The sequence below is a fragment of the Euprymna scolopes genome, chromosome 41 (genome assembly GCF_053919585.1).
Source record: "Euprymna scolopes isolate OS-2025 chromosome 41, ASM5391958v1, whole genome shotgun sequence".
Classification (NCBI taxonomy): Eukaryota; Metazoa; Mollusca; class Cephalopoda; order Sepiida; family Sepiolidae; genus Euprymna; species Euprymna scolopes.
The window spans coordinates 30,510,392-30,535,544 of NC_136522.1; the positions used below are offsets into that span (position 1 = coordinate 30,510,392).

General features: G+C 22.6%; 1 protein-coding gene across 1 annotated transcript in view; it reads left to right on the forward strand.

Annotated features, from left to right (window-relative positions):
- Positions 1 to 13,782, forward strand: part of LOC145266647 (uncharacterized) — a 141,144-nt gene extending 127,362 nt beyond the window's left edge. The window contains exons 7-8 of the mRNA XM_080122573.1: positions 11,381 to 11,570; positions 13,694 to 13,782. Of these exons, the coding sequence (XP_079978699.1) occupies positions 11,381 to 11,570; positions 13,694 to 13,782 (279 nt within the window). The remainder of the gene's footprint in view (positions 1 to 11,380; positions 11,571 to 13,693) is intronic.
- Positions 13,783 to 25,153: the final 11,371 nt, after the last annotated feature.

Sequence of the window (25,153 nt, forward strand, 5' to 3'; positions counted from 1 at the left end):
CGAGATAAGATGGGAGCCAGAAATTAGGGGTGGGGGACTGAAAATGATAATATAATGGATTGATTATACAATATTTAAGATCAACTTGGTAGATAAACATTTATGGACGAGAAAAAAAAAAAAAAAAAAAAAAAGAAGCTAGCATTTAATACAACAGAAATACATAAATTAAATACTGAAATAAAATGTAGTTATTAATATTTGAAATCTTAAAATAAAAAGTGCGAATTAGTAGAGAAAAAAATCACTTATCACAACAACGCATTCCGTCTCCAAACTAGTGAAGAATTTAACTTTTAATAGCGTTCAGAAGATTTTTTTTTTTTTTTTTTAAATTAACCGTTAAGAGAAAGCGTGATTTTATTCTGAACTTTAACTAATCACGTTTTAAGCAACTTATGATATAAAACAAAATCGGATGTACAATGAAAACATTTTGAATTATCCGTAGTCTTAAAACAGTTTAATTATATGAATGCTGAACACATTTTAATGATATTTATGATAAAAATAATTTAATGATACGTTTGATGAAAACAATGTTAATGATATATATTATAAAAACAATTTGATTTATATGTATGATAAAAACAATTTGAATGATATGCATAATAAAAATAATTTAGTGATATTTATGATGAAAACAATATAATGATAGGTATGATAAAACAATTTTAATATGTTTGATGAAGAGAATTTTAATGGTATGTATGATGAAACCAATTTGAATATGTCTGATGAAAACCATTTCCTGATATGTTCCATAAAAAGAATTTGAATGATCTTTACTATTAAAACAATTTAAATGATATGTACGATGATAACACGTGGAATGATATAATTGATAAAAAAATATTTTTGCATAATATAATTGATAAAAAATATTTTGAATGATATAATTGATAAATTTTTTTTTTAATAACATAATTGATACAAAATTTTTTGAATGATATAATTGATGTAAAATTTTTTTCAATGATATAATTGATAAAAAATGTTTTTGAATTATATAATTGATAAAAAAGTTTTTGAATAATATAATTGATAAAAAAATGTTTTTGAATGATATAATTGATAAAAAAGTTTTCAATGATATAAAATTTTTTTGAATAATATAATTGATAAAAAAATTTTGAATGATATAATTGATATGAAATTTTTTTGAATGATATAATTGATAAAAAGTTTTTTGAATGATATAATGGATATAAAATGTTTTGAATTTTGAATAATTGATAAAGAATTTTTTTGAAAGATATAATTGATAGAAAAATGTTTTGAATGATATAATTGATAAAAATTTTCTTTGAATGATATAATTGATATGTAATTTTTTGAATGATATAATTGACATAAAATTTTTTGAATGATATAATTGATAAAAAAGTTTTTTAAAAATATAATTGATATGAATTCTTTTTGAATTATATAATTGATATAAACTTTTTTGAATGATATAATTGATATAAAATTTTCTGAAAGATATAATTGATAAAACAATTTTTGAATAATATAATTGATATACAATCTTTTGAATGATATAATTGATAAAAAATTTTTGGGAATGAAATAATTGACATAAATTTTTTTTTGAATGATATAATTGATAAAAAAATTTTTTGAATGATATAATAAATATAAAATTTTTCGAATGATATAATTGATACCAAATTTTTTTAATGACATAATGGATATAAAATTTTTTGAATGATATAATTGATAAAAAATTTGTCAATGATATAATCGATATAAACTTTATTGAATGATATAATTGACAAAATATTTTTGAATGATATAATTGATAAAAAATGTTTTTGAATAATATAATTAAAAATAATCTTTTGAATGATATAATTGATAAAAACATCTTTTTAATTATATAATTGATAAAAAAAGTTTGAATGATATAATTGATAAAACATTTTTGAATGATATAATTGATAAAAAAAATTTTAATGATATAAAATTTACAAACATTTTTTTGAATGATATAATTGATAAAAAAATTTTTGAATAAGATAATTGATAAAAATATTTTGAATGATACAATTGATAAAAAAATTTTTGAATAATATAATCGATAAAATTTTTTTGGAATGATAATACTGATAAAAAAAATTTTGAATGATATAATTGATAAAAACATTTTTGAATGGTATAACTGATAAAAAATTTTTTGAATGGTATAATTTATAAATAACTTTTTTTAATGATATAATTGATAAAAATTGTTTTCAATAATATAATTGATAAAAAATATTTTGAATGATATAATTGATAAAAAATTTTTTGGAATGATATCATTGATAAAATAATTTTTGAATGATATAAATGATAAAAACATTTTAAAATTATAAAATTGATTAAAATTTTTTGAATTATATAATTGATAAAAAAATTTTTGAATGATATAATTGATGAAAATTTTTTGAATGATATAATTGATAAAAGCTTTTTGAATGATATAATTGATAAAAAATCTTTTGAATGATATAATTGATAAAAGTTTTTTGAATGATATAATTGATAAAAAATCTTTTGAATGATATATATTTTAAAGAAATTTTTGAATGACATAATTGATAAAAAATATTTTGAATAATATAATTGATAAAAACTTTTTTGAATGATATAATTGATCAAAATATTTTGAATGATATAATTGATAAAAAAATTTTTGAATGATATAATTGATAAAAAATCTTTTGAATTAAATAATGGATAAAAATATTTTGAATGATATAATTGATAAAAAATTTTTTTGAATGATATAATTTATAAAAACTTTTTTGAATATAATTCATAAAGTCTTTTGAATTATATAATTGATAAAAACATCTTTTTAATTATATAATTGATAAAAATATTTTGAATGATATAATTGATAAAAATTTTTTTGAATAACATAATTGATACAAAATTTTTTGAATGATATAATTAATATAACATTTTTTTGAATGATATAATTGATAAAAAATTTTTTGAATGATATAATTGATATCAAATTTTTTAAATGATATAATTGATAAAAAATTTTTTGAATGATATAATTGATATAATATTTTTTTGAATGATATAATTGATAAAAAATGTTTTTGAATGATATAATTGATAGAAAAGTTTTTAATGATATAAATTTTTTTGGAATCATATAATTGATAAAACATTTTTGAATGATATAATTGATATAAAATATTTTTGAATGATATAATTGATAAAAATTTTTTGAATGATATGATTTATATAAAAATTTTTTAATGATATAATTGATAACAATTTTTTTAATGATATAATTGATATAAACTTTTTTGAATGATATAATTGATAAAGAATTTTTTTGAATGATATAATTGATACAACAATTTTTTGAATGATATAATTGATATGTAATTTTTTGAATGATATAATTGACATAAAATTTTTTGAATGATATAATTGATAAAATTTTTTTCGAATGATATAACTGATCAAAAAATTCTGAATGATATAATTGATAAAAAAATTTTTGAATGATATAGTTTATAAAAAATTTTGTGAATGATATAATTGATAAAAAATCTTTTTAATGATATAATTGATAAATATTGTTTTCAATAATATAATTGATAAAAAATCTTTTGAATGATATAATTTATAAAACAATTTTTGGAATGATATCAATGATTAAGGATTTTGGAATGATATAAATGAAAAAAAAAATTTTGAATTATAAAATTGATGAAATTTTTTGAATGATATAATTAATAAAAATTTTTTGAATGATATAATTGATGAAAATTTTTTCAATGATATAATTGATAAAAACTTCTTGAATGATATAATTGATAAAAAATATTTTGAATGATATAATTGATAAAAAATTTTTGAAAGATATAATTGATAAAACAGGTTTGAATGATATAATTGATAACAAATATTTTGAATAATATAATTAAGAAAAACTTTTTTGAATGATATAATTGATCAAAATCTTTTGAATGATATAATTGATAACAAATTTTTGAATGATATAATTGATAAAAAATCTTTTGAATTATATAATTGATAAAAATTATTTTGAATTATATAATTGATAGAAAATTTTTTTGAATGATATAATTTAGAAAAACTTTTTTGAATGATATAATTCATAAAATCTTTTGAATTATATAATTGATAAAAAATCTTTTGAATAATATAATTGATAAAAATATTTTGAATGATATAAATAATAAAAAATATTTTAAATGATATAATTGATAAACACTTTTTTGAATGATATAATTGATAAAAAATGTTTGAATGATATAATTGATAAAAAATCTTTTGAATGATATAATTGCTAAACAATCTTTTGAATGATACAATTGATAAAAACTTTTTGAGTGATATAATTGATAAAAAAAGTTTTTAATGATATAATTGATGAAAAATCTTTTGAATGATATAATTGATGAAAAATGTTTTGAATGATATAATTGATAAAAAATGTTTGAATGATATAATTGATAAAAAATCTTTTGAATGATATAATTGATGAAAAATGTTTTGAATTATATAATTGATAAAAAAGTTTGAATGATATAATTGATAAAACATTTTTGAATGATATAATTGATAAAGAAATTTTTTGAATAAGATAATTGATAAAAATATTTTGAATGATATAATTGATAAAAAACGTTTTGAATGATATAATTGATAAAATTTTTTTCGAATGATATAACTGATAAAAAGCTTTTGTATGATATAATTGATAAAAAATTATTTCAATGATATAATTGATAAAAAATTTTATGAATGATATAATTGATAAATAACTTTTTTTAATGATATAATTCATAAAAACTGTTTTCAATAATATAATTGATAAAAAATTTTTTGAATAATATTATTGATAAAGATTTTTTTGGATTGATATCATTGATAACATAATTTTTGAATGATATAAATGTACAGCGTTTTTGAATTATGAAATTAATGAGAATTTTTGGAATGATATAATTGATAACAAATGTTTTGAATGATATAATTGATGAAAATTTATTGAATGATATAATTGATAAAACATCTTTGGAATGATATAATTGATAAAAATGTTTTAATGATATAATTGATAAAAAATCTTTGGACTGATATAATTTATAAAGAAATTTTTAATGATATAATTGATAAAAAATGTTTTGTAATGACATAATTGATGAAAAATATTTTGAATAATATAATTGATAAAAACTTTTTTGAATGATATAATTCATCAAAATATTTTGAATGATATAATTGATAAAAAATTTTTGAATGATATAATTGATAAAAAGATTTTTCGAATGACATAATTGATAAAAACATTCTGAATGATATAATTGATAAAAAATTTTTGAATGATATAATTTATAAAAACTTTTTTGAAAATAATTCAAAAATCTTTTGAATTGTATAATTGATGAAAAAATCTTTTGAATTATATAATTGATAAAAATATTTTGAATGATATAATTGATATAAAATTTTTTAAATGATATAATTGATAAAATATTTTGAAATGATATAATCGATAAAAAATTTTGAATGATATAATTCATTAAATCTTTTAAATGATATAATTGATAAAAATCTTTTGAATGATGTAATTGATAAAAATTTTTTGAATGATATAATTAATAAAAAATTTTGAAAAGATATAATCGATAAAAAAATTTTGAATGATATAATTGATAAAAATATTTTAAATGATATAAGTGATAAAAAATATTTTGAATGATATATTTGATAAAAAAATTTTGAATGGTACAATTGATAAAAAATCTTTTTAATGATATAATTGATTAAAAATTTTGGAATAATATAATTGTATAAATCTTTTTTAATGATATAATTGATAAGATATTTTTTTAATAGTATAATTGATAAATAAATGTTTTGAATGATATAATTGCTAAAAAAATTTTGGAATGATATAATTGATAAAAAATTTTTGAATGATATGATTGATAACAAATATTTTGAATAATATAATTGATAAAAGTATTTTTAAATAATATAATTTATAAAAGATTTTGAATGATATAATTAATAAAAACTGTTTGGAATGATATAATTGATAAAATTTTTTTAATGATATAAATGATAAAAATGTTTGAATGATATAATTGCTATGAAATGTGCGTTAATAATATAATTAATAAAAAATCTTTTGAATGATATAATTGATAAAAAATTTTTAATGTTATAATTAATAAAAAAATTGTTGAATAGCATAATTTATAAAAATTTTTGAACGAAATAATTGATAAAAAATCTTTTTGAATGATATAATTGATAAACAATTTTTTAATAATATAATTGATAAAAATGTTTTCAATGATATAATTGATAAAAAATCTTTTGAATGATATAATTGATAAAATATTTTGGAATGATATAATCGATAAAAAATGTTTTTAAAAAATATAATTGATGAAAAATTATTTTAATGATATAATTGATAAAATCTTTTTGAAAGATATAATTGATAAAAAATTTTTGAATGATATAATTGATAAAAAATCTTTTGAACGATATAATTGATAAACACTTTTTTGAATGATATAATTGATAAAAAATCTTTTGAATGATATAATTGATGAAAAATCTTTTTAATGATATAATTGATAAAAAATCTTTTGAATGATATAATTGATAAAAACTTTTTTAATGATATAATTGATAAAAAATCTTTTGAATAATATAGTTGATAAAATTTTTTTGAATGATATAATTGATAAAAAATCTTTTCAATCATATAATTTATAAAGAAATTTTTGAATGATATAATTGATCAAAATATTTTGAATGATAAAAAATGTTTTGAATGATATAATTGATAAAAAACGTTTTGAATGATATAATTGATAAACATATTTTGAATGATATAATTAATAAAAAGTTTTGGAATGATATAATTGATAAAAAATTTTTTGAATTATATAATTTATAAAAAATGTTTGAATGAAATAATTGATAAAAAACTTTTGAATGATATAATTGATATAAAATTTTTTGAATGATATAATTGATAAACCATATTTTGAGTAATATAATTGATAAAAAACTTTTTTGAATGATATAATTGATTAAAGTATTTTGAATGATATAATTGATAAAGATATTTTTTGAATGATATAATTGATTAAAAATTTTTTGAATGATATAAATGATAAAAATTTTTTTGAATAATATTATTGATAAAAATATTTTTGGAATGATATATTTGATAAACAATTTTTGAATGATATAATTGATACAATTTATTAATCATAAAATTGATAAAAATGTTTGAATGATATAATTGCTAAAAAAATTTTTTAATGATATAATTGATAAAAATCTTGTGAATGATATAATTGCTAAAAATATTCGGGAATGATATAATTGAAAATAAATGTTTTTGAATAATATAATTGATAAAAAATTTTTGAATAATATAATTGACAAAATGTTTTTGAATAATATAATTGATATACAATTTTTTGAATGATATAATTGATAAAACATGTTTGAATGATATAATTGATGAAAATATTTTTGAATGATATAATTGATAAAAAATATTTTAATGATATAATTGATAAAAAATGTCTGAATGATATACAGGATAACAAATGTTTTGAATGATATATTTGATAAAAAATCTTTTGAATGATATGATTGATAACAAATTTTTTGAATGATAAAATTGATAAAAAAAATCTTTTCAATGATATAATTGATAATAAATTTTGGAATGATATAACCGATAAAAAAAATTTTGAATGATATAATTGATAAAAATATTTTGAATGATATAATTGATAAAAATATTTTGAATGATATATTTGATAAAAAAATTTTGAATAATACAATTGATGAAAAATCTTTTTATGATATAATTGATAAAAAAAATTTGGAATAACATAATTGTATAAAAATTTTTGAATGATATAATTGATAAAAAAGTTTTGAATGATATAATTGATAAGATATATTTTGAATAGTATAATTGATAAAAAAATGTTTTGAATGATATAATTGCTAAAAAATTTTTGAATGATATAATAATTAAAAATTTTTGAATGATATAATTTATAAAAAATCTTTTTAATTATATAATTGATAAAAGTATTTTTGAATGATATAATTGATAAAAAATCTGTTTAATGATATAATTGATAAAAATATTTTGAGTAATATAATTGATTACAAATTTTGAATGATATAATTGATAAAAAGTCTTTTGAATGACATAATTGATAAAAAAATTTTGCATGATATAATTGATAAAAAATATTTTGAATGATGTAATTGATAAAAAATATTTTGAATGATATAATTGATAAAAACTGTTTTGAATGATATAATTGCTAAAAAATATGCGTTAATAATATAATTGATAAAAAATCTTTTGAATGATATAATTGATAAAAATTTTGGAATGATATAATTGATAAAACATTTTTTTAATAGTATAATTGATAAAAATATTTTTGAATGATATAATTGATAAAAATCTTTGAATGATATAATTGATTAAAAAAATTTTAGAATGATATAATTGATAAAAATCCTTTTGAATGATATAATTGATAAAAAATGTTTTGAATAGTATAATTGATAAAAAATTTTTGAACGATATAATTGATAAAAAATTTTGGAATGATATAATGATAAAATTTTTTTTCAATGATATAACTGATAAAACACTTTTGAATGATATAATTGATAGAAAAAATTTTTTTGAATGATATTATTGATAAAAAAATTTTTGAATGATATGATTGATAAAAAATTTTAATGATATAATTGATAAAAATTATTTTGAATAATATAATTGATAAAAAATTTTTTGAATTATATAATTTAAAAAAAAAAATTTTTGAATGATATAATTGATAAATAATTTTGAATAATATAATTGATACAAGTTTTTGAATGATATAATTGATGAAAACTTTTTGAATGATATAATTGATAAAATATTTTGGATGATATAATTGATAAAAAATGTGTTGTAATAATATATTTGATAAAAAATTTTTGAATGATATAACTGATAAAAATTTTTTGGAATAATATAATTGTATAATAATTTTTTGAATGATATAATTGATAAAAAATTTTTTAATGATATAATTGATAAAAAATCTTTTGTATAATATAATTGATAAAAAATGTTTTGAATGAAAAAATTGATAAAGAAATATTTTGAATGATATAATTGATAAAAAATTTTTTTAGTGATATAATTGATAAAAATTTTGTGAATGATATAATTGATAAAAAATCTTTTGAATGATATTATTGATAAAAAAATTTTGAATGATATAATTTATAAAATTTTTTTGAATGATATAATTGATAACAGATTTTTTGAATGATATAATTGATAAAAAATCTTTTGAATGATATAATTGATAAAAAATTTTGAATGATATAATTGGTAAAAAATGTTTTGAATGATATATTTGATAAAATATCTTTTGAATGGTATAATTGATAACAAATTTTTTGAATGATATAATTGATAAAAAAAATCTTTTCAATGATATAATTGATAAAAAATTTTGAAATGCTATAATCGATAAAAACAATTTTTAATGATATAATTGATAAACATTCTTTTGAATGACATAATAGATAAAAAATTTTTGCATGATATAATTGATAAAAAAATATTTTTAATGATGCAATTGATAAAAACTGTTTTTAATGATATAATTGATAAAATTTTTTTAATGATATAAATGATAAAAAAGTTTTGAATTATATAATTGCTAAAAAATGTGCGTTAATAATATAATTGATAAAAAATCTTTTGAATGATATAATTGATAAAAATTTTGGAATGATATAATTGATAAAAAATTTTTTGAATAGTATAATTGATAAAAAATTTTTTTGAATGATATAATTGATAAAAACATTTTTAATGATATAATTGATTAAAAAAATTTTAGAATGATATAATTGATAGAACTTCTTTTGAGTGATATAATTGATAAAAAAATTTTTGAATAGTATAATTGATAAAAAATTTTTGAACGATATAATTGATAAAAAATGTTGGAATTATATAATTGATAAAATTTTTTTTTTTGAATGATATAACTGATAAAAAAACTTTTGAATGATATAATTGATAGAAAAATTTTTTTGAATGATATAATTGATAAAAATTTTTTTTTGAATGATATAATTGATAAAAATTTTTTAATGATATAATTGATAAAAATATTTTTTTAATAATATAATTGATAAAAAATTTTTTGAATTATATAATTGAAAAAAAATTTTTTGAATGATATAATTGATAAACAATTTTTGAATAAGATAATTGATAAAAATTTTTTGAATGATACAATTGATAAAAAATCTTTTGAATGATATAATTGATAAAATATTTTGGAATGATATAATTGATAAAAAATCTTTTGAATAATATAATTGATAAAAAATTTTTTAATGATATAATTGATAAAAAAATTTTTGAATAATATAATTGTATAATAATTTTTTGAATGATATAATTGATAAAAAATTTTTGAATGATATAATTGATAAAAAATCTTTTGAATAGTATAATTGATAAAAAATGTTTTGAATGATAAAATTGATAAAGAAATATTTTGAATGATATAATTGATAAAAAATTTTTTTAGTGATATAATTGATGAAAAATTTTTGAATGATATAATTGATAAAAAAATATTTTGAATGATATTATTGATAAAAAATTTTTGAATGATATAATTGATAAAAAATCTTTTGAATGATATTATTGATATAAAAATTTTTGAATGATATAATTGATAAAAAATCTTTTTAATGATATAATTGATAAAACATATTTTGAGGAAAATAATTGATAAAAAACTTTTTTGAATGATATAATTGATTAAAGTATTTTGAATGATATAATTGATAAAAAATTTTTTGAATGATATAATTGATAAAAATCTTTTGAATTATATAATTGATAAAAAATTTTTGAATATTATAATTGATAAAAAATCTTTTGAATGATATAATTGATAAAAAATTTTTATAATGATATAATTGATAAAAACTGTTTTGAATGATATAATTGATAAAAAAATTTTTGAATTATATAAATGATGAAAAGGTTTGAATAATATAATTGATAAAAAAATGTTTTGAATGATATAATTGATTAAAAAATTTTTAATGATATAATTTATAAATATTTTTTGAATGATATAATTGATAAAAAATTTTTTTAATGATATAATTGATAAAATATTTTTGAATGAGAAAATTGATAAAACATTTTTTGAATGGTATGTCTGATAAAAATTGTTTGATTTTTATTTGTCTTTTGTTATTTATATTTCTTAAATATCTATATTGGATATTTTCACTTATTCAGTTGACTGAGTTGGTTCTTTCTAACTGCGCAGTGAATTATTTAGCGATCTGGTATGGAAATGTTTCGGCAATCAACCTGACTTCTTCAACTGAAAACCAAGTGTTCATTTCCGATACAAATGAAGTCTATATTTATTTGTATAACGGAAATGTAGCTGTCAAAGGCGGTTTCACTCTCAGTTATCAAGAAGGTACGTACTATTTTACTTTTTATGTGGGGTTGGGGGTATACATGTGGTGTAGTTCTCTGGATCCAGATGTTACCATGTGTTCTGGATTCTTCTTTCTCTCTTGGGAATGGTAACTTAGATTCTTTTGAAAAGGGGGATGATAATCATGTTAATTTATATTGATTAAACAATCAGCACAGCTTTCCAGCATTGCACAGGTTATAGATGACACAAAATAAAACTGTGTGTAATATATCTGTCTAAAATAAAACATTATTTCAAGTAAATGGGTGAAATTGAAAGGAAAATGAAACAACAATAAAAAAAAACTACTGAATTGCAATATTATCAATTGTCTAATTTATTCTCATGATGTAAATCATGATCAATTTGTTAGTTTCTTAAAACGTTCAATTCGTTGAGTGGCAGTTAATAAAAATGTAAGAAATTCACACAAACTTTCCTTTTTTAATTAACAACACAGTAGAGAAGTAAATAATTATTAAAAAAAAATCATCCAAAATTTAAATGTTGAAGTTATTCCCTATTTTCGCTGACCACAAACCACTGATTGCTTCCCTTACATCTTCCATTTATGGTAGACATACACCCAGAGAACTTTAACAAATGAATTATGTGACACAATATTCTGTCGATATTCAATATTTCAAGCAAGATGAATATTGTAGCGGACACCCCTTCCCGGCTTTGTGATCGCAGCAGTCTTGAGAAACCTCATAGCAGCTGAACAAGATATGTCATTGACAGATATTATGTCGACTTTAATTATTCCACTGAAAAAGACTCCAATGTTATTTTCGGACAACCTCATCTTGTACGATATGTCTATTGCACATCCAAGACCAAACTTACCTACTTTTTGCCGGAAGAAAATTTTTTGTCACTTTCATGATTTAACACATCCTGGCTAGTACACAACAGTCAAGCTTATCACAGCTCATTTTCTTTGGTCCAATATGAACGTCGACATACGCCAATGGACTCAAGATTATATTTCCTGCCAAGCTACAAAAGTATATCGCCATACTAAACCCACCCCAGACAACTTCCCTGTACCTGACGCTCGTTTTTCACATATCCATTTCGATATCGTCGGCCCCTTCCATCTTCTGCTTATCATCACTATCTCCTTTCATGATATACCAGTTCACACATTGGCCAGCAGCAGTTTGCTTGTATGATATTTCCACGGTAGCTGTAGCCCGTGCATTTGTAGAGAACTCCATCTCTAAATTAGGTGAACCACCATTGTTATCATTGATGGAGGTTCCCATTTTACGTCACACATTTTCCAAACTTTGCTAATCTTTCGGAATTTCCCACATTGCGACAACCGCCTATCACCTGTCCACTAATGGAATGGAAGAATTTTTTCATCGTCAACTCCAAGCTGCCTTATCTGTCTAGCCTGAACCGCATCACTAAAGCGAACATTTACCGCTCGTTCTTCAAGAACTTCGGTCCATAATTAAAAGAGACCAGCAGAGATGTGTTTTGGAAGATGTAATGTTGTTACATGTTAACAAGGACCCACACGTTGCACGCAGAGACAGTAGCAAAGGGAGTCACTGCGTCATTTTCTCATGAAGATCATTCGTTTTAGAATTAATGAATAATGTTCATTTATCCCAAGTGTCTTATTTGATTACCAAGCAATTTTGTTAGCCATTAGTTTAAAAGTTAAAAATGACGTCAAAGATTAATAATTTCTGTGTTCAGTCTTAGAATCATAAGAATTCAAGTAACAAAATACCAAAAAATAAAAGCACTAAACACGGTTACATTACAAAAAATATATATGTATAAACCATTCAGCATAGCCAATGCTAAGAATTAGATATGTCTTTTCTTTTTGATTATATTTAATTTTAAAACTTTAGTAATCTGCAAAATAATAAACAAAAATACTACAGATATTTAGTATTCTAAAGTGGAAGTTTGGCATCACTTGAGCAGCTCAAGTACAAATTTACAAAAATATATGTCAAAATCAAATGGTTGATTCAAAATTCCTATTTAAAACCGAATAAGATTTTGCTTCGTTAAATAAGCATAAAACTATTTCCCCTATAATATTGTATAACCGATTCGTAATACTAGAACTTTTGTCTTTAACATTAAAGATAATATTGACAGTGAACTAAGGTCCCCAAAAATCCTCTTCTGCATATGGAATATGACTGACACACTAGTAGAAACAATTCGAAAGTAAAGCAGAATAAAGAAAAATATAAACGAACGATATTACTCAAAGCGTGGTGTAATTCTCTTTTGTTTCTTATCCAAGTTTCCCTTCTCGGCATGTTTAATTTGTTATATTTTTCTATACCACAGTATCCTCTCCCGTGGTAACATTTTCCTTCTTATTTTCTTTATTTCGCACCGTTTTTTGCGAAAAGGCCTGTCTCACGGTGCCAAATAACCTTAATGTAACGTTTTCGTAACATTGTAACATAGACCCACGCGTTGCAGACAGTCACACAAATGAAAAAAAAACATCGACTTTGCTTATTCAGTTGAAATAAAAGGCATTTAGTCATAATTTTACATTGTGTGGGTATAAGGTTTATATATATGTACCCCGCTGTATATAAAGTGTGTTGAGTATATGATGAGTTGTGTATACAGTGAAGTTTCTTCGTGTCGTCTAGTGTTCATAAATGTTTACATATACACATTACACATACATACAGTTCAACAGGACATATAGCATTTACATATACACATTACACATATATACAGTTCAACAGGACATATAGCATTTACATATACACATTACACATATAGTTCAACAGGACATATAGCATTTACATATACACATTACACATATATACAGTTCAACAGGACATACAGCATTTACATATACACATTACACATATATAAAGTTCAACAGGACATATAGCATTTACATATACACATTACACATATATAAAGTTCAACAGGACATATAGCATTTACATATACACATTACACATATATACAGTTCAACAGTACATATAGCATTTACATATACACATTACACATATAGTTCAACAGGACATATAGCATTTACATATACACATTACACATATAGTTCAACAGGACATATAGCATTTACATATACACATTACACATATAGTTCAACGACCAGGAGTCTCCGGTAATATTTCAGATAGCTTTTATTAAACTAAAATAATTATCAAGATTAACATCTAAATATAAAAATGAATATCAGCATTAAAATTTAAATACAAAAATAAATATCAAAATTAAGATCAAAATACAAAATCTAAATATCAATATAAAGATCTAAAGAATAAAGGTAAATAAAAATATATCAATATTAAGATCTAAATACAATAACAAATATCGCCACAAAGACATAAATACAAAAAAGATCTACATTAATATCTTTAATAAAAATATCAATATTAAAATCGAACTACAATAAATAAATATCATAATAAATATCTTAATACAAAATAAATATAAAAATTGAGATTCAAATTAAAGAATATCAGCATTAAAACCTAAAAACAAAAATATATATCAAAATTAATATCTAAGTAGAAAAATAAATATCAACATTAGGGTCTAAATAAGAAATTACATTAAGATCTAATAAAAGCAAAATATCAATATTAAGATCTGAATAAAAGTAAATATTAATATAAGGTTCTCAATACAAAAAATATCAATATTAATATCTTAATACAATAAATAAATATTAACATTAAAATCTAAATATAAAAATAAATATCAACATTAAGATCCTAATACAAAAATGAATATCTACATTAAAACCTAAATGCGAAAAATAAATAAAAACCTTACTGTCTAAATGCAAAAAATAAATATCAATATTAAGTTCTAAATGCAAAAAAATAAATATCAATGCTAAGATCTAAATGAGAAAAATATCAGTATTAAAATAATAAATGAAAAAGTAAATATCAATCTAAAGGTCTAAATGCAAAAAAGAAATATTCATATTAAGATCCAAATACAAAACATAAATATTATTAAAATTTTATTGCTAAAACATAAATATCAATATATAGATCTAAATACAAACAATTATCAACATATTGGCATAAATACAAAAAATATAAATATTAAGATTTTAATACAAAAATTATATATTAATATTAAGATTTGAATGCAAAAAACAAAAGATTGATATACTAATACAAAAAATAAATATCAATATTAAGATCTCAATATAAAAACAAAATTGAGCTCTTTATGCCAGAAATATAAAAATTCTTCCTAAGTACAAAAACTAAGTGTAAATATTAAGATTTAAATACAAAAAATATAAACATTAAGATCTGAATATAAAAATAAATATGAACATTAAGATCTACATACACGAAATACTCAAATCAAATTCTAAATACTAATAATAAATGTATAAAATGCATCTAAATACATAAAATATCAAATTAAGACCGAACTGCAAAAAATAAACCTTAATATAAAGATCTAAACACAAAAACAGATATCAAAATATGGATCACAATGCAAAAAATGTCCACAGTAAAATCTAAATATATATAATAAATATCAACATTAAGATCGAAAAGCAAAAAATAATTATCAATATTAAGATCTAAATGCAAAAATTCAATCTCAAATTTAGATCATAATACAAAATATACATACTAAATTTAAGATCTTAATACAAAAATAAATATCAACATTAAGATCAAAATGCAAAAAATATCAACATTAACATCAAAATACAAAAATAAATATCAAAATTAAAATCTAAATCCAAATATTAAATATTAAAATTAAGACTGAAATGTAAAAAATATCATCATTAAGATCTAAATGCAAAAAAATAATTATCAATATGAAAATCTATATACAAATTAAAAATACCAAAATTAAGAAAATAAATATCAACATTAAGATCAAAATGCAAAAAATATCAACATTAACATCAAAATACAAAAATAAATATCAAAATTAAGATCTAAATCCAAATATTAAATATTAAAATTAAGACTGAAATGTAAAAAATATCATCATTAAGATCTAAATGCAAAAAAATAATTATCAATATGAAAATCTATATACAAATTAAAAATACCAAAATTAAGAAAATAAATATCAACATTAAGATCAAAATGCAAAAAATATCAACATTAACATCAAAATACAAAAATAAATATCAAAATTAAGATCTAAATCCAAATATTAAATATTAAAATTAAGACTGAAATGTAAAAAATATCATCATTAAGATCTAAATGCAAAAAAATAATTATCAATATGAAAATCTATATACAAATTAAAAATACCAAAATTAAGAAAATAAATATCAACATTAAGATCAAAATGCAAAAAATATCAACATTAACATCAAAATACAAAAATAAATATCAAAATTAAGATCTAAATCCAAATATTAAATATTAAAATTAAGACTGAAATGTAAAAAATATCATCATTAAGATCTAAATGCAAAAAAATAATTATCAATATGAAAATCTATATACAAATTAAAAATACCAAAATTAAGAAAATAAATATCAACATTAAGATCAAAATACAAAAATAAATATCAAAATTAAGATCAAAATACAAAAATAAATATCAACATTAAGATCAAAATACAAAAAATGAATATCAAAATAAAGATCTAAATATGAAAAATATATACAAAATTAAGATCGAATGCAAAAAATAAATATGAAAATTAAGATCTAAATACGAAAATATGAAAATTTCGATGAATTGTAAAATATAACAATTGACAGTAACATCTAATTACGAAAAATCATCAGTAAGATCGAATGCAAAAAATAAATATGAAAATTAAGATCTAAATACGAAAATATGAAAATTTCGATGAATTGTAAAATATAACAATGGACAGTAACATCTAATTACGAAAAATCATCAGTAAGATCGAATGCAAAAAATAAATATGAAAATTGATATCTAAATACGAAAATATGAAAATTTCGATGAATTGTAAAATATAACAATAGACAGTAACATCTAATTACGAAAAATTATCAGTAAGATCGAATGCAAAAAATAAATATGAAAATTGATATCTAAATACGAAAATATGAAAATTTCGATGAATTGTAAAATATAACAATTGACAGTAACATCTAATTACGAAAAATCATCAGTAAGATCGAATGCAAAAAATAAATATGAAAATTGATATCTAAATACGAAAATATGAAAATTTCGATGAATTGTAAAATATAACAATAAACAGTAACATCTAATTACGAAAAATCATCAGTAAGATCGAATGCAAAAAATAAATATGAAAATTGATATCTAAATACGAAAATATGAAAATTTCGATGAATTGTAAAATATAACAATAGACAGTAACATCTAATTACGAAAAATTATCAGTAAGATCGAATGCAAAAAATAAATATGAAAATTGATATCTAAATACGAAAATATGAAAATTTCGATGAATTGTAAAATATAACAATTGACAGTAACATCTAATTACGAAAAATCATCAGTAAGATCGAATGCAAAAAATAAATATGAAAATTAAGATCTAAATACGAAAATATGAAAATTTCGATGAATTGTAAAATATAACAATAAACAGTAACATCTAATTACGAAAAATCATCAGTAAGATCGAATGCAAAAAATAAATATGAAAATTGATATCTAAATACGAAAATATGAAAATTTCGATGAATTGTAAAATATTACAATAAACAGTAACATCTAATTACGAAAAATCATCAGTAAGATCGAATGCAAAAAATAAATATGAAAATTGATATCTAAATACGAAAATATGAAAATTTCGATGAATTGTAAAATATAACAATTGACAGTAACATCTAATTACGAAAAATCATCAGTAAGATCGAATGCAAAAAATAAATATGAAAATTAAGATCTAAATACGAAAATATGAAAATTTCGATGAATTGTAAAATATAACAATAAACAGTAACATCTAATTACGAAAAATCATCAGTAAGATCGAATGCAAAAAATAAATATGAAAATTGATATCTAAATACGAAAATATGAAAATTTCGATGAATTGTAAAATATAACAATTGACAGTAACATCTAATTACGAAAAATAATCAGTAAGATCGAATGCAAAAAATAAATATGAAAATTGATATCTAAATACGAAAATATGAAAATTTCGATGAATTGTAAAATATAACAATTGACAGTAACATCTAATTACGAAAAATCATCAGTAAGATCGAATGCAAAAAATAAATATGAAAATTGATATCTAAATACGAAAATATGAAAATTTCGATGAATTGTAAAATATAACAATAAACAGTAACATCTAATTACGAAAAATCATCAGTAAGATCGAATGCAAAAAATAAATATGAAAATTGATATCTAAATACGAAAATATGAAAATTTCGATGAATTGTAAAATATAACAATAGACAGTAACATCTAATTACGAAAAATCATCAGTAAGATCGAATGCAAAAAATAAATATGAAAATTGATATCTAAATACGAAAATATGAAAATTTCGATGAATTGTAAAATATAACAATTGACAGTAACATCTAATTACGAAAAATCATCAGTAAGATCGAATGCAAAAAATAAATATGAAAATTGATATCTAAATACGAAAATATGAAAATTTCGATGAATTGTAAAATATAACAATAGACAGTAACATCTAATTACGAAAAATCATCAGTAAGATCGAATGCAAAAAATAAATATGAAAATTGATATCTAAATACGAAAATATGAAAATTTCGATGAATTGTAAAATATAACAATAGACAGTAACATCTAATTATGAAAAATCATCAGTAAGATCGAATGCAAAAAATAAATATGAAAATTGATATCTAAATACGAAAAGATGAAAATTTCGATGAATTGTAAAATATAATAATAAACAGTAACATCTAATTATGAAAAATCATCAGTAAGATCGAATGCAAAAAATAAATATGAAAATTGATATCTAAATACGAAAATATGAAAATTTCGATGAATTGTAAAATATAACAATAAACAGTAACATCTAATTACGAAAAATCATCAGTAAGATCGAATGCAAAAAATAAATATGAAAATTGATATCTAAATACGAAAATATGAAAATTTCGATGAATTGTAAAATATAACAATAAACAGTAACATCTAATTACGAAAAATCATCAGTAAGATCGAATGCAAAAAATAAATATGAAAATTGATATCTAAATACGGAAATATGAAAATTTCGATGAATTGTAAAATATAATAATAAACAGTAACATCTAATTACGAAAAATCATCAGTAAGATCGAATGCAAAAAATAAATATGAAAATTGATATCTAAACACGAAAATATGAAAATTTCGATGAATTGTAAAATATAACAATAGACAGTAACATCTAATTACGAAAAATTATCAGTAAGATCGAATGCAAAAAATAAATATGAAAATTGATATCTAAATACGAAAATATGAAAATTTCGATGAATTGTAAAATATAACAATTGACAGTAACATCTAATTACGAAAAATCATCAGTAAGATCGAATGCAAAAAATAAATATGAAAATTGATATCTAAATACGAAAATATGAAAATTTCGATGAATTGTAAAATATAACAATAGACAGTAACATCTAATTACGAAAAATTATCAGTAAGATCGAATGCAAAAAATAAATATGAAAATTGATATCTAAATACGAAAATATGAAAATTTCGATGAATTGTAAAATATAACAATTGACAGTAACATCTAATTACGAAAAATCATCAGTAAGATCGAATGCAAAAAATAAATATGAAAATTGATATCTAAATACGAAAATATGAAAATTTCGATGAATTGTAAAATATAACAATAAACAGTAACATCTAATTACTAAAATCATCAGTAAGATCGAATGCAAAAAATAAATATGAAAATTGATATCTAAATACGAAAATATGAAAATTTCGATGAATTGTAAAATATAACAATAGACAGTAACATCTAATTACGAAAAATTATCAGTAAGATCGAATGCAAAAAATAAATATGAAAATTGATATCTAAATACGAAAATATGAAAATTTCGATGAATTGTAAAATATAACAATTGACAGTAACATCTAATTACGAAAAATCATCAGTAAGATCGAATGCAAAAAATAAATATCAAAATACAAATATAAATACAAAAATAAATATGAAAATATTGATCTATGTACAAAAAATTGATATCCGAATTAGGTACAAAATACAAATAATATTAACATCGAGATCTAAATACAAAAAATAATTATGAAAATTAATATCGAAATGCATAAAATAAATATCAACATTAAAATATAAATACAAAAAAGATATCAATATAAGGATTTAAATACAAAAATAAATATCAACATTAAAATGTAAATATAAAATATGTATACAAAACTAAGATCTAAATACAAAAATAGATATAATTGGATAAAAATATCAAAATTAACATATAAATACAAAAATAAATATCAACATTAAGATCTAGATAAAATAAATATTAGTATTAAATTCTCAATTCCAAAATAAATATTTACATTTAGATCTACATATAAAAATAAATATCTAAATTAAGATGAAAACTAAACTAGATGTAATGAAATAAAAGAATAAATATCAACATTAATATCTCACTACAAAAAATAAATATTAATATTAAGATCTAAAGACAAAAAAATAAAAGTAAAATTAAGACTTAAATAAAAAATAAATATCAACATTAATATTTAATACCAATTATATAACTGAACGATAAAATCTTAATAAAGCATAAATATCAACATTAAATTCTCAATACAAATAAAAAATATTAACATTAATACAAACAATAAATATAAACATTAAGATCTAAATACAAAAAATAAATATCATCTTTACGATTTAAATACAAATAAAAATAGCAATATAAAGATCTAAATACGAAAATCAATGTAAACATTAGAATATAAATACAAAAAAATGTCAACTTCATGATCTAAATAAAAACGTAAATAGCAACTTTAATGTCTATATACAAAAAAAAATATCAACTTCAAAGTCTAAAAACAAAAAAATTAATATCAACATAAAAAACTAAATTTTTAACACATTTTTCATAATAAAAAAAATGTTCTTATTGTTTTATTCAGGGTGTTCACCTTTCCTTTTTATTATTATTATCTCTATTTTGTTTGTTTATTTTTAATTATCTGAACTCGGTTCTACGGTCTCCCTGTGGGCTCAAGATCATGCTGGATTGATTTTCAATTTCTTGCCTATAAATGAATTCACAAAAGCATTAAAATCAATGTAAAGTACTTCATACATTGATCTCAGAGTCCATAGTGGCGCGCCTTTTTTCATTTAAGTGGCATCAATGTCCACGCCCACCCTGGCTGGGGTCACATCGATTTCAGGTGAGTTTTAACGAGAGTCATCCCCCATGCACTCATTAAAGGCAAACCTTGATATGTGTTTCTTTTATCTCAAGCCTTCTCACTCGCTTCTTCACACATCATTTCACGTACATCAACATCGCTACTAGAACTGTTATCATCCTTATCTATTTTTCCACCATGATTACCTCATGGAAGCTGATCCATGACCCATTAATATCTTTCTCGCATGTCTCAGTCTGCAATTTTTATAAGTTAACTCGATAGATTATTCAACTCTCATTCTTGGCAACTCGAATCCTTTAATCTATCTGCCCCCGCCACACTCGCTCAGGTGTGTCCAGAGGGGTGGGGACACAGCTAGAGAGGTTTGAGATAGTGTAGAAAAAAAAATGTGTAAGGAAAGTCCTTTAAAAAAAAAAAAATTACTACGCCCTCTGTAGATGTATAAGGAAAAATTCAAGATGGCGCCCGACTCTCTCTTTAACACGGTAAGTTCAGGAAAAGATGTTATAAATGTTGCAGCAATTCAATAACCAGTATACACCGGTTCTGCACGGAATCCAACTAGCAAGGTGCCTAGACGGACGCGAACGGTTACTCAGACCGGACCCAACGACAGTAAGATATCCTCACACGGCACGAGAAGCAACAGCAACACGATTCCCCGACCAACTCAATCGTCGCTCTCCCATGTCCTTTTCATCACCCGCTTTTATGGTCGTTGTAGGCCGGCTAAATTTGCATATTGCGAGAATTCATGTGACTTTGCGAGATATCATCCTTTACAAAAGACGGCGGCTGCCGTCTTGATCTTTCTTTATCTATTTTCGGTCGGTGACGTCGAGATGGTCTCAAGGTAAGTCTTTCCTTTTCGTCCGTCTCTCTTACGCACCCACACACCACGCAAACACGCGGGCGCTTATCTCCTGGATGCACATTACACTCCCCCCTGATCTGATGATCACATAGAGAGCACTGGGAGGAGGGGGGGGGCCTTTTAGTGCGTGTGCTTCTGCGAAGAGGTACATTCACTGTTTCAGATTCGGGCTCTGGATCTGGTTCCGCCTCATCAGATGAAGTATCGCTATCAGTCTCTGGAAGGGGCTCACTGAATCCGTGCATCGGCAGCTCATCGCTAGACGCTTCACTGCTTTCTTCTGTAGTTGTGTGACGCACCTCGGTAGCTGGGCGAAGATCTCGCACATGTCGTGGGGTTCCATCGACCAAAACAGACTGCTGACTAATCACTCCAGATATTTGTCCTTGCTTAAACTTGTCGGTGCACCGATTTTCTGGGGGCTGCACCCACACTGGATCTCCCACTTCATATCTGTTATATGTTCCCTTGTCGGCTGGCTGCGTAGTGTTGATTCCCTTCACTCCGACTCGGTACATGTAAATAGCATTCGCAGGTGCGGTTGAAGGGGACGTCCCATCCTTTGGCGTAATGTTGTACCAATATGTGGCTTCCGTAATAGTACATCGCTTGCTGACAGCAATTCTCTTGATGCTGCGATGGCTTCTTTCAGCAATGCCATTTCCTGACGGCACATGCGCACATCGCAACCATAGTCGGACGCCCCACTCATCTAACAACTGCCGGACTTGCTGGCTACAAAACGCTGCATCATTGTCAGTCAGGAGCTCTTCCGGCGCACCTCGCTCAAAAAAAATGGATGATAGGTGGCGAACAACATTTGCTGAATCCTGTCTGGTCATCTGCCGCCACACCGCAAATCTTGTAGGCCCGCAATCAATGAGAGTTAGAAAGGGCTTGCCACTGTAATGGATAATATCCATGGCCAGCTGCTGCCACACACTCTCAACTTCCAATCGACCCTTCTGCCATCGCTCTGGTGCAGGATCAATAGACTGGCAAGCCTCACAATTTCTGAGGATCTGTCTGACATCCATCTTGGTCACTGCTGGGTATACGCGCCTCAGAAAATAAAGGGTCCTCTTGATACCTGGATGTGATCCTTATCTGCTCTGTGCATGAATTTTTTGTATTTGACATGGGTCGATTGCAACTGCACAAGATCGAGCAGTGATCTCCATTCCCATCTTCGCAGCTTCATACCATTTGTGAGGTACTCGGGTCAGCTGGTCAGCACGATTACAATGTGATGGCACCAGAGTGACGCTCAGTGATAGCCCATAATCAGATACCAGGTTTTTTAGCGTGTCTAGCCTTCTCCGTATTAGCATTTCGCTTGCTTCCTTGGTACGGATTCGTGTCCATCCTGAAAGTGTGTCAGACACCCAGTGGTAGACACAGAGAGAATCTGTGTACAAGGTCAACTTCTTAGACTGCCACTGCAGGGCCAGCTTTACCCCCTTTACAACAGCGTCCAGCTCTGCCAGGTTGATATGCTGAGAATCTGTTACGGGCCGCAGCCAACATGCATCCTCGAACATGTGTCCTCCTTGCTCCAATGATACTCCCAACGCCAAAGAACTGGCATCAACTCACACACCTACCTTGTCTCCGTTAACACACCACCACCCACAGGCAGGGTCCTTCTTGTTCACTCTCTCCAGTGTCTCCTTAATCATCAGAGTTAGTAGGACATCATCGGATATGTCATCCCAACCCGTGGTTGTTAAATTTGCTCTGCGTTTAATTACACCAACAGCTGCGCGGAGCCAGCCACAGACCGGTAAGTGACCAACAAGTTTTCCACACCAAGAAAAAACGGTCCGCCTTGTAACGATGTTGGGGATGCTTGGAATTTCACTGGCACGCCTCCATTGTAGGGTGCCATCTTCTTCATAAACATTCAATCCCAATACACGTGCTCCTTCCCTTAAACGTTCGGGATTCTTGCATTCCAGACCAAACTGACCCAACTTTTCTTTGACACACGACGCAGACTGTACATCTTCATTGACGTATATGTCATCAATGTAAGCTGACGTTGAGTCCCTCATGGGCTTTTCTTGGGACAATACTGTGTTGACAATAGTCTTCATGATCTGTGGTGCCACATTTAGGCCAAAGCCGAGGCGTGTAAGGCAGTACCTCTCCCCCTGGAACCAAACTGTCTGGAACAGCCACGACGTCTCATCAACTTGCACCTGTAAATAGGCTTTTCGCAAATCCAATATCGAGACATTAGTGCCTTTCTGACGCCATTCCCTCAACTTGCTGGCGCATACGTCAGCATCGGCAGTGTAGGCTTCAATATGCTTGTTAAGCTCTCTATAGTCCA